The sequence below is a fragment of the Podarcis liolepis genome (genome assembly GCF_965112155.1).
Source record: "Podarcis liolepis genome assembly, chromosome: 10".
Lineage (NCBI taxonomy): Eukaryota > Metazoa > Chordata > Lepidosauria > Squamata > Lacertidae > Podarcis > Podarcis liolepis.
This window is the reverse complement of record NC_139562.1, coordinates 43,811,652-43,823,761: the sequence shown is the minus strand read 5'-3', so window position 1 is coordinate 43,823,761 and position 12,110 is coordinate 43,811,652. Positions and strand designations below refer to the sequence as shown.

The 12,110-nt window shown below is 40.4% G+C and overlaps 1 protein-coding gene across 2 annotated transcripts in view; it reads left to right on the top strand.

The window, feature by feature from the left end:
* Positions 1 to 12,110, top strand: part of TRHDE (thyrotropin releasing hormone degrading enzyme) — a 222,273-nt gene that overhangs the window by 187,445 nt on the left and 22,718 nt on the right. For both annotated transcript variants that reach the window (XR_014516555.1, XM_083463123.1), the window contains exons 11-13: positions 597 to 730; positions 836 to 891; positions 10,392 to 10,539. Coding sequence is in view for 1 of the 2 variants with exons in the window: in XM_083463123.1 (XP_083319249.1) it covers positions 597 to 730; positions 836 to 891; positions 10,392 to 10,539 (338 nt within the window). In the remaining variant the exon portion in view is untranslated. The remainder of the gene's footprint in view (positions 1 to 596; positions 731 to 835; positions 892 to 10,391; positions 10,540 to 12,110) is intronic.

Genomic DNA, 12,110 nt, shown 5'->3' with positions numbered 1-12,110 from the left:
TCTTTGCCGCCTCAGTGGTAGACACTGAGAACTAACAAGCTTCCTGATGTGATAAATACTAGCTGTCACCATTTGAGGGTGCATTTATAAAATAATATTCACCACATGAAACTGATGAGGTAGAGCTTTATCTTGTAACATATTTATCACATCAGAGATGAATGTAGGAATTTTGTCCTAAGCCGAATTAAAGCCAGCTACCTGGTTTGGAGTTTATTAAAATCTTGTTGGTAGAAAGAACTAGCATTTGGGCTTCAGTTTTTGTTAGTAGCATCCAGGATAACCAGATTTTTCGGGGGGGGGGGGAATATACTAAATGCATTCTATATTTCCATTGCAAATTTAGAAAAGCATTTTTATAGTCAGCCCAAACCATATCTATCTGGATATTAATATCAATAACTGTCCTCTTGAAAGAGTGGAATTTTTCATTTACAGTGTTTTATGAGAGAAATTAAAGTAGCCTGTTCAAATTAAAACATTTTACTGTGCTGAAAGAAGCTGGGAAATTATATTCTAGGTACAATATAAAATGTTAAAACTTTTTGAACTAGTAATTTTAAGTTCCTCCCTCCCTCCCTGTGTTTTCTTTGCAGAGCATCACAGGATTGCTTCCCTTAATGAGGGAAACTGGCTGCTGGGGAACATCAATCAAACTGGCTATTTTAGGGTTAACTATGACATTAGAAATTGGAGATTATTAATTGACCAGCTGATGAGGAACCATAAGGTAAGCCCATTTCATCGTATTGCCTGAATATTTTTGTGATTTCTGAAATCCCTCCTGTTTTTGTGCTATCCTGACGTGTTCAATTTTTCTTCTTTACCCTCACAGGTAATCTCTGTCAGTAATCGTGCGGGTTTGATCGATGATGCATTCAATTTAGCCAGGTATGTTTTTCTGTAGATAATCTATTCTAATACATCTCCCTGTAATACTCCTATATTTGCCTGGTTAGCCTAGGCGTGCTTTAAGGTTGAACCTATCTTTTAAAAAGTGTTTCGAATCCCACCCAACTTTCTTCAATTTTCTGTCTTTCCATGAGACGAAGCACAAACACCGTCAGCCGCACTTTCCTCATTCCTGATCGATAAAAGCCTCAGGGTATTTCTGTGTATAGATGCTTGATTAATTTTCCTTTAAAGTCAGTTTAATACATTGGAGATTAATAACGTGTTCCCATTTCACTAATGAACGACTTTTTGTCCCCAAATGATATTTGTGCAATATATAATTTCTGATGATAAAAATCTTCAAGCTTCAGATTTCCCCTCCCTGCTCTGACATACATATTTCTTGCTCTGCTTTATGATACTTGGTTATCCAATGCAGAAACAATCCTCAAGAATAACGAGAAGAAAGCAAGGCATGTATAAAAGGGTAATAAATAGATGGAAGTCATTCATAGAATACGTAAAAACAGTCGTAAATAGCTGGAACAGAGTTCGATTATATGCTGATGTAATATACCGTATTTTTCGCTCTATAAGACGCACCAGACCACAAGACGCACCTAGTTTTTGGAGGAGGAAAACAAGAAAAAAAATATTCTGAATCTCAGAAGCCAGAACAGCAAGAGGGATCACTGTGCAGTGAATCCCTCTTGCTGTTCTGGCTTCTGTGATAGCTCCGCAGCCTGCATTCGCTCCATAAGACGCACACACATTTCTCCTTACTTTTTAGGAGGGAAAAAGTGAGTCTTATAGAGCAAAAAATACGGTATATAATATTAAGTATGGAAAGTAATTATTTAAATAAACATTTCATATTCATCATCTTATTTACTATTTATATATTTTTACGTTTTATCCCATGTTCATAAGCTTGATTCGGTTTTGTATATATTCTAATACTGTTATATTACTAAAATTGTGGGGTGGGGTGTGTGTGTGAATGATAATATGTATATTTATTGTCTACATCCAAAATGGGTTGTATAAATTAATGGTTCTTAAAAATTTGGCAAAAAAAGAGAGTAGTGCCACATTTTTCTTGCTACTGCAGAGATCATTATTTTTCTTGACACAGGCCTGATTTCTCAGTATGAAGAAATTCTGAGCTAGGTCCTAAATGTTTTTATAAAACAGGATGAATTGTCTCATGACCAAATTGGTAGCCAATACAACTATCCCAATATTGCTCAGATATGCTGCTGCCTCCCCACTCCTGCCAGGTACTAGGTTGTGCATTCCCCACTGTTCTCAGCTTCTGAGCTGTCTCCAAGGAAGTCTCAGAAGTCCAGAGGACCACCTCAATCATGGATGCAATCCCAGCACTGGTTGTGGTGTTTCAAGAGCTCCAATACAAATGAAGTAGTCAAGCTTTCCTTGGTTGGAGACTTTGTCAGGCAGCCACAAGGAGGAGGAAAGGGGAATTCTTACTGTAGTACTTGGAAAAATTCAGCAGAGTGAGTTTTATATACAGTGGTACCTCAGGTTACATACGCTTCAGGTTACATATGCTTCAGGTTACACACTCCGCTAACCCAGAAATAGTGCTTCAGGTTAAGAACTTTGCTTCAGGATAAGAACAGAAATCGGGCTCCGGTGGCAGGGCAGCAGCAGTAGGCCCCATTAGCTAAAGTGGTGTTTCAGGTTAAGAACAGACCTCTGGAATGAATTAAGTACTTAACCTGAGGTACCACTGTACTTAGGGAGAAATGAGAGTGCCATATATGACTCTGTGGACTACAGGTACTATATTCTCAGTGCTACTGCATGCCACAATACAGAGTTCTTTATTGTCTGTTGACAATAGGTGAGGGATTTTTGAATGGGAGTTATGTGTGTTATATAGCTAAGGTAATGTAAACCTTTCAATAAATGCTAATTAAATGTGAATGATGGCCAGTACTTTATATGATAAAGTATTTGATGATCACACACATGCCGTGCATTCTGTGTGTGTGTGTGTGTGTGTGTGTGTGTGTGTGTGTGTATGAAAAAGGAAGTGAATTGTATGTATTTTTATCATTTTTCCAGTAGCAATACTGTTTTCGGTAGCATCTTCAGGTTCCCTAAAGGTTCCTGTGGTGCTAGAGATCTCTCACTGATTACAGTTATGTTCACATATGTTAGAACACTCTGTTTTGGAACCATCACCCACATCTTTTCTGGATTAAGAGCTCACCCACACTTACCTTTTGCCCCACAATTTCCTGTTCCGTGTCAACCCACTCTTTAATGGTGAATTGGAACAAACGGCAATTTGGGTTTCCTGTGGAATGGTTTCCAGTGGTCAAGAGCATGTTTTTGCAAGGAATGTGCCAGGGAGAAAAAATAACACTTGGACTCAGAACTTTAAAGCACAGACCTATGCCTATAAATTCAGCAGTAAAGGAAATCTGGATGAGCACTGAAGCACATATTTTTCACCCTTATCTAGCTAAGTACAACCCCAAAACACTGGTTTTAAAACATGTGTCTTCTGTCTTCATAAGTTATAATTTTAGCCCTCTTCTGACACTAAAGTTAGGGTGAACACATGAGGAGGAGAATAGGGGAGGCATACACTGCCGACGTGGGGATCCAGGGCACAGTCCTTCAATGGCTGTGCTCGTTTCTCTCTGGTCGGGGACAGAGGGTGGCGCTTGGGGGGGAATTGTCATCACGCCACTCCTTGGTGTGTGGAGTGCCTCAGGGTGCAATTCTCTCCCCGATGCTTTTTAACATCTTTATGCGCCCCCTCGCCCAGCTTGTCCAGAGTTTTGGGCTGGGTTGCCATCAGTATGCTGATGACACCCAACTCTATCTGTTGATGGATGGCCATCCTGACTCGGCCCCAGACACACTGACCAGATGTCTGGAAGCTGTGGCTGGATGGTTACGTGGGAGCTGGTTGAAGTTAAATCCTTCGAAGACAGAGGTCCTCTGGCTGGGGCGGGACGATATGGGATCGAGGGGGCAACTCCCATCTCTTGCGGGGGTGCAATTAGTGCCAGCACCGGCCGTTAAGAGTTTGGGTGTAATCTTCGATACCTCCCTCTCTATGGAGGCGCAGATTACAGCTATAACAAAGGCGGCATTTTTTCATCTCCCCCAAGCTAAGCAGTTGGCCCCTTATCTCTCTCGTCCTGACCTAGCCACTGTGATCCATGCGACGGTCACCTCCAGACTGGATTATTGTAACTCGCTCTACGTGGGGCTGCCCTTGAGACTGACCCAGAAACTCCAGCGGGTGCAGAATGCCGCGGCGAGACTCTTTATGGGGTCTTCGCTGCGAGATCATATTCATCCGGTATTATACCAGCTGCACTGGCTCCCGGTGGAGTACAGGATCAGGTTTAAGGTGCTGGTTTTAACCTTTAAAGCCCTATATGGCCTAGGACCCTCGTACCTACGGGACCGCCTCTCCTGGTATGCCCCACAGAGAAACCTACGGTCTGCAAATAATAACATCCTCAAGGTCCCAGGCCTCAGAGAGGTTAGGCTGGCCTCAACTAGAGCCAGGGCCTTCTCGGCTGCGGCTCCAAACTGGTGGAATGCTCTGTCACAAGAGACTAGGGCCCTGCGGGACCTGACATCTTTCCGCAGGGCCTGCAAGACAGAGTTGTTCCGCCAGGCCTTTGGTCAGGGCGCAGCCTGACTCCCCCCTCTGGCAACCTGCACAGAATTTTGTTTAATTGGTTGCCATCAATTTGATTTAATTAATTTTTATAATGAAATATTTTTAGATTGTGTGATTATTTGACTGATTATTTGATTGTTGTTAGCCGCCCTGAGCCCGGCTTCGGCTGGGGAGGGCGGGATATAAATAAAATTTATTATTATTATTATTATTACACTAGCTCTGCCTACCATCACTATTCTGGTTGCTTCCAACTTATGGACAATGACTGCAGTAGTGTGTGCTATGATACAACAGGGCTACCCATGTGTTATTGGGGCTCCAATGCATGTAGAAGTATTTATTTCACTCCTAGTTGTAATGTCTGAAGGGGGCTATAGTGTTGCTGTGTTCTGTTTCACTTGTCAAAGCAATGAATGTATTTTATTATAACATCAGTTAATGTTAATTTGCTTACTTTTCTATTTTGCGCTGTAATAAAAGTTGTGAAGTGTAGGAACAAGTTGACCAAGAACAGGAAATGCCAGCCCCAAATTAAGAATTCTTAAACTGTTTCCTGAAAAGGCTTGAGGTTTTTGCAAACCTTAATAGAGTTTCGTGATTAATAAGCCACAGGGCTCTTTTTTTAAGTGCCCTTTCTTTGAAATTGATGTAAGGGTGTCATTCTTAAGAGAGTTGCATCTTACGGGTCACAATGAGGCACATGAAAAAGGTTGTAAGTGATTTATTTATGGCTTTGTAAGTCAAAAACTGACTTTGTACTGTCAGTTTTGACTTATACACATGATACTTGTATGATTTCCTCATGGACAAATAGCAGCTTCTGGGTAGGGAGAAGGGGATTTAAATGGGGGAAAACAGTATAGGGTAAAGTGTTAAGTTTCTCTCAGGAACACAGCTCCTATCCAATCTCTGCCAGAAACTGCTTTTAACTTAAAACACACATGCACACCTGCCCCTTAGGAGATCCAATCACAGATCTCCAAAAGCCTAATCTAGATTGACCTTCATTTCGTCTGTTTGGAAATCTTTAAAGGCCTTGGAAAGACGTGTGGGAAAGTGTGGGAATTTGAGGAACTGGGAACGCTTGTTAGATTATATTACTCACAATGTGACAATATTGATTGAAAGGAATGGGAAAGCTGGCTTACTTGCTTCATAAGGTATTCTCTTACCTAACAATGCATACAAAGCATCTGTTATTGTACTTCGGTGCAGTACGTTACACCTAAGTGATCTTTACTTATATTCATTTCACTGAATGAATTTTGAACTAAACATTTTAATAATGTCTGTTGCAAGGAGCAAAAGCTTGTAAGTCATAAGCCTATTGATATATCCTTCTTTATTTTCACAGCAATACTTTGTAGTAAGTAGCTGTTATTATTTTATTTTGGACTTCACTGGTGTGTAACTTCAGCTTAATTATAAGCACTTGTCTAGTCCACTGATAATTTAGGACTTGAAAACTGACCTCTAAGATGAAGAGTGCAACACATTCTTCCTCTGGTTCACATAGGCTCATTGATTACAGTAGCTAAATGTTATGCCTTCATTTAGATGAAAGAAATATACAACCCCTTAAATGCTCTCCGTGTTTTGGAAATGATAGTTCCCTGAATTGTCTGTTGGGAGCATCTGTGTAGCAAAATTAAAGTGTGAATTTGTAGTCATCTTTATCACACTAATCCTTCCCCAGAGAGCCAAATTTAATTCATTACAACATCCAAAGTCTTCAAGCATATTCAAGGTAATTGGATCCATATTATCCCCTAATGATGTTGTTTAAACCCCTGTTCAAACTAATGACCAGAAAAGTCAGGGTTTTCGGACCAATTTAAGCATCAGAAATTAGAGCAATAGACTGTGAGAACATTCAAGGTTTCCACCAAAGCCAGTGAAACACATTCAAAACCTTCCCAAATATCAGCTCTCACATGCAGAGTTGTTGATAATGTTCTCTTAATGCATTCACAAGGAATAATACGGTTTCTGTGTAAATGAATATTTTGTTTATCTTGTATTTAACCTTCATTATTGCCTCTACATTAAAGTTTGAAAATCAAGACCACAGCCCTCAATGGTGAACAATTTAATTGAGTGGGATTACTGCGAACTAATTACTTTGAGGAGAGCAGCTTTTTCTTTCAATAGCTTTCTGAATTCTGTTATGCACTAGTATGATCCATAGCAATCTAATGTGTGATTCACAACTTAGTTAGCCATTGACTTTAATACTTTTCACATGTTCCAACACAGTCTATGGGTTAAAAAAAAATCTCCAATTATTTCCTATGAATTGCCAAAGGCAGTAATAAATCGATTGATTTTAGATACTGCCAATAGTTGTGTTGGCCTGATACTTTATTTAATTGTGTGGTTATAGTCTTTTGATATTCTTCATTGTGTGATCCATCCAGAAATCAGTTTCCACGAAGGGTGATATAAACATGTTTAAAATAAATGTACCAAGGCTGAACCTTGTCAGTAAAATATGGTTCCGTTATTACTAAATACTGATAAATGGTAAATACTATGCTACCACTCAGTGGATTTGTAACTGGGACCGAACCCAAAGGGTGCTCATCAATGTTTCCTCTTCATCCTGGACAAGAGTGACTAGTGGGGTGCCACAGGGTTCTGTCTCGGGCCCGGTCTTATTCAACATCTTTATCAACGACTTGGATGATGGACTCAAGGGCATCCTGATCAAATTTGCAGATGACACCAAACTGGGAGGGGTGGCTAACACCCCAGAGGACAGGATCACACTTCAAAACGACCTTGACAGATTAGAGAACTGAGCCAAAACAAACAAGATGAACTTTAACAGGGAGAAATGTAAAGTATTGCACTTGGGCAAAAAAAAATGAGAGGCACAAATACAAGATGGGTGACACCTGGCTTGAGAACAGTACATGTGAAAAGGATCTAGGAGTCTTGGTTGACCACAAACTTGACATGAGCCAACAGTGTGACGCGGCAGCTAAAAAAGCCAATGCAATTCTGGGCTGCATCAATAGGAGTATAGCATCTAGATCAAGGGAAGTAATAGTGCCACTGTATTCTGCTCTGGTCAGACCTCACCTGGAGTACTGTGTCCAGTTCTGGGCACCACAGTTCAAGAAGGACACTGACAAACTGGAACGTGTCCAGAGGAGGGCAACCAAAATGGTCAAAGGTCTGGAAACGATGCCTTATGAGGAACGGCTAAGGGAGCTGGGCATGTTTAGCCTGGAGAAGAGGAGGCTAAGGGGTGATATGATAGCCATGTTCAAATATATAAAAGGATGTCATATAGAGGAGGGAGAAAGGTTGTTTTCTGCTGCTCCCGAGAAGCGGACACGGAGCAATGGATCCAAACTACAAGAAAGAAGATTCCACCTAAACATTAGGAAGAACTTCCTGACAGTAAGAGCTGTTGGACAGTGGAATTTGCTGCCAAGGAGTGTGGTGGAGTCTTCTTCTTTGGAGGTCTTTAAGCAGAGGCTTGACAACCATATGTCAGGAGTGCTCTGATGGTGTTTCCTGCTTGGCAGAGGGTTGGACTCGATGGCCCTTGTGGTCTGTTCCAACTCTATGATTCTATGATGAATTATGTCAGTGTCATCTTTTCTTCCAATGTTGTGGGGAGCCATCCTAACTCCTGGCCATGGGGCACTGGGGCTGAATGGAGTAATGGAGCTGCTACTTCATGCAAAGGCATGTCTCTTGTACCAACCAGCTCAGAAGGTGGCCGGAGAGTATTTTTCTTAAATTTAGCTGTATCAGCTCCAGGCTGACACAGCAGAGGGGCTTGAATTGGGCTTCTCTCTGGCTGCAAAATCTGTTTAGGATCTAGTGGATCCTTGGCTGACCTGGTGCCACCCCCATTCTGCCCAACCAGATATCTGGTTGTCCCTATCTCTAATCCCAGGTTTAACGTTCAAGCAAGCCTTGACTGCGCTCTCAGATTGTCTGCATCCAACTTAAATTCCACCCTCTATCTCCTGATTGGCTGATTGATTTGCCAGTTCCCACTGGAGGCAGACCCAGGGCCTGTCCATCACAGGCACCAGCAGGGACACTGCCCATGCCATCTCATCTTCTCACTGTTGCCTTCCAAGGCCTATACTGTTTGTCCATGGCTCCTGTAGCTGTGATGAGCAGCAAAAGAAGCACCAGGAAAATATGGGGCTTAAAATTTGCCAATAACTCATAATTCTGTGTCATTCTCAACACTAATGCTGTTATCATCTACTATACAGTAATACAAAAGAGCTGTGCATAACCATTGAATCGTTAGAGTGAAATGTAGCACCTTTCCTTTCATGTCGTACCCAATGCAGTGTATGAATTGAACACGCATTGCACTAAAAATAGCCTTAGCCTTTGCTTTATTTTCAAGAGAGAAAAAAATCTCGGAACAACGAATTCCACTGAATTTTGTGTTCATGTCATTTCCTTGTGTTCCATGACAATGCACAGACACAACGGTGCAGGCACAAAACAATCTTTGTTACAGATTTACATAAGAAAAAGTAGGAGTTGTCACTTTGTAAGTGGAGGTGGGGATATATCTGAACAGCCATAAGCTACTCACGTTCTGTACATCCCATATGAAGCAGATGATGCGGAGTGCCTTTTAGAACGGTAGCAACTAAATCAACTCATTCCCATTGTCTCAACACTGTCAGCCAGTTTGTGACCAGCTTGGGTTTTCTAATTTTGATTTAAGCACATCTCAGGATGGCTCTGGTGGACGGTGGGCTCATGAATTTATGGCGCACTTGTATGTGGGGCTCTCAGCACTTTACTGCAACACTGTTGTTTTTGTGACAGAGTCTGTTTGACGGGTTTTGGATTTATGGTGGAAATAATTCAGAATGGAGTAATAATTTTCCCTTGGCAATTACACTACCATTTGGTACTTTGTCCCTATGGGGAAAATGAATGTACTGAGCTCTATCTGTGAGTTCAGTTGCACAATGTAAGTGAAGAAACCAAGGTCAGACTGCAGCTGCACAGCTCACAAATCGTCCCTTCAGAATTAGATATGTGATCTTTAGCTAACTCATTGAAAGCTCCTGTAATCATTTCAGCAATTTAAATATTTATTTTCGTGTCAATCAGTTAGGAATCTTGGGATTCAGATGATGTTATGGTTCTCTTTTTCTTTTTTTGTGAATTAATTGAAAGTATTCTGTAGTATTTTCATTTAATTGTCCCCCCCCCCGAAACAGTCATGATGCTTCTCCACTGACTGATGGGATTATGCCTTCTAAATCTCCCCATGTTTCATAGGAATTGCTAGCAAACGAATAATAGCTAATAAATATGAAACACGTTACTTTCATAATTATTCCAAGCTACTATTATATCAACTATCATGGCGACATTAAAAGGTTGACTGTGGACTGTGGCCTATGTCTTCTCCGTTGAATTAATAAATGTTGTTGGGAGAATGTTGGAGCAAGATGGGACTATAATGAAAAATGGCATTTTGGGAGTTAGCTTCTTCCTGTTTAATCATAATGACCTTATAAATATTTTCTGTAACAAATGTTTGTGACTGTTCAGTTCCTATCATCAGGCTTTTTTTTTTTTAATCCTTTTGACCTTGCAGACATGAGTTCATTTAAATTATATGTTATGATGCATAGATTCATTTCTAAAGAACACTCCGTACTTGAAAACTTAAAGAATATTGACCTCATTGTTTAATATAATGAAATGATTATAGTTTTTTATTTGTATCTGCACAAGAAAAAGCTTACCTCAGTTTCTAGTGTCACCATGACCTTTTTCCAATTAATGATTCACAATAACTTCTTTGATTATACAGAGCTGGCTATTTGCCTCAGAACATTCCACTAGAGATTATCAGATACCTGTCCAAGGAAAAGGAATTTCTGCCTTGGCATGCTGCCAGCCGAGCCCTTTATCCACTAGATAAACTGTTGGACCGCACAGAAAACTACAACATCTTCAATGTAAATATATTTGTCTTTCTTTCTTGTGACCACTGAACTATTGTTGCCCACCCCAGTAAAATCCTGTAACTTGCTTAGGGCCTTTCTGCATAGTTAAGGTGCATCCCAAATGCACTTTAGACCCTGTGCCACAAGTTCCTTTTTATGTGTATGTGTATATAGTTGGGCAGGGGGAGGATGGACTATTTGCCTTTAGAACAAAAGAAAACCAGCAGATATGCATTCCCAGTACTGAAGAGAAGGGCACACTGTCTTCCAATGAATTGAAAAAGAAAAGAAAAATAAATAAGGGGGTTGTATCATGATTCGTCTAATAAGTTAGGAACATATGAAACTCTGAGTCACCTCAGTATATACTAACTGGCATCTGCTTTTCAGTGTTACAGACAGGGATTTTCCCCAGTCCTATCTGCAATATAGAATAAAATACAGAAATTGAGGTAGCTCAGTTGGTTAGAGCGTGGTGGTGACATCACCAAGGTCGCAAGTTTGATTCCCATGTTGGACAGCTGTATATTCCTGCACTGTAGGGAGTTGGACTAGAAGACGATCCTTAGGGTCCCTTTCAACATGATTCTATGAAAAAAGACACATTCTGCATGAATTAAATGCTCAACAACATATGGTCTGGTTTAAATGTAGCCCAGGACCAGTTAGAAACCTAAACCGGCTAGCAACAAATACGAGATGAAAATGTGTATGTCCTATAAAAGTTTATTTCATTTTTTTTAAAACTTAGCTCATGCATTTTGAGCTTTTCCCACCCTTTCCCGAAGGTCCTTTGCCACCTACATTGACACCTACAAGTATGGGGGCAGAGGGAGGCAAGGAATTATTGCAGCTCCATGCTAGTGTGATGTTTCCATTCTTTCATCCTTCTAATGACTGCCAATGGACACTGACCTCTATGCAGTGTACCCTTCCTTCCCTGTCATGCAATGCTGAAATCAGAGTTGTTGTAGCTTGTGCTGAAGAATCATTGTAAATGTATCTTTTGCTGATGCCCTATTTAGTCTGACTGGGGGAAAATGCAATTTGAGTAAATAATAGCAAAAACATTGCTGGCTTATTCCGCTTCTTCCCAAGGTATCCTGCGAGAGCTGACAACAGACTTCGTAAATTAATTTTTGTCACAAGAATAACTTACTTGCCAAAGGACGGTATATTGTCATATACCATCCTTATGCAACTGAGTGAGCTGCTGTGTAAATAAAAATTATTCACTCATATTGTGCTACTATAACGTAAACTACATTCTTAAAACTGAATTGAATTTATATTTCACTTAAACATGGGTATTTGGCAGTAAGAAAATTACAATATGACTATGATGGCAGAGGCATACTTTACAGCTTGTCATAAAAAGTAAAGGTCCCTATTGTGTAAGGGTCAAAAGCAGAAAACTTGTTACGCTTGCCTTTGTAAAAGTGCCAACAACTAAAATGACATTGAAATACAGGCATCGTTAAATTGTCCAATCTTGATATGCAGCTCACATTATTCAATATTATCACATCAATTGGCTGTGCCTACGTAATGGCTTTGCCATATCTGTGCATATAAAGACAGCC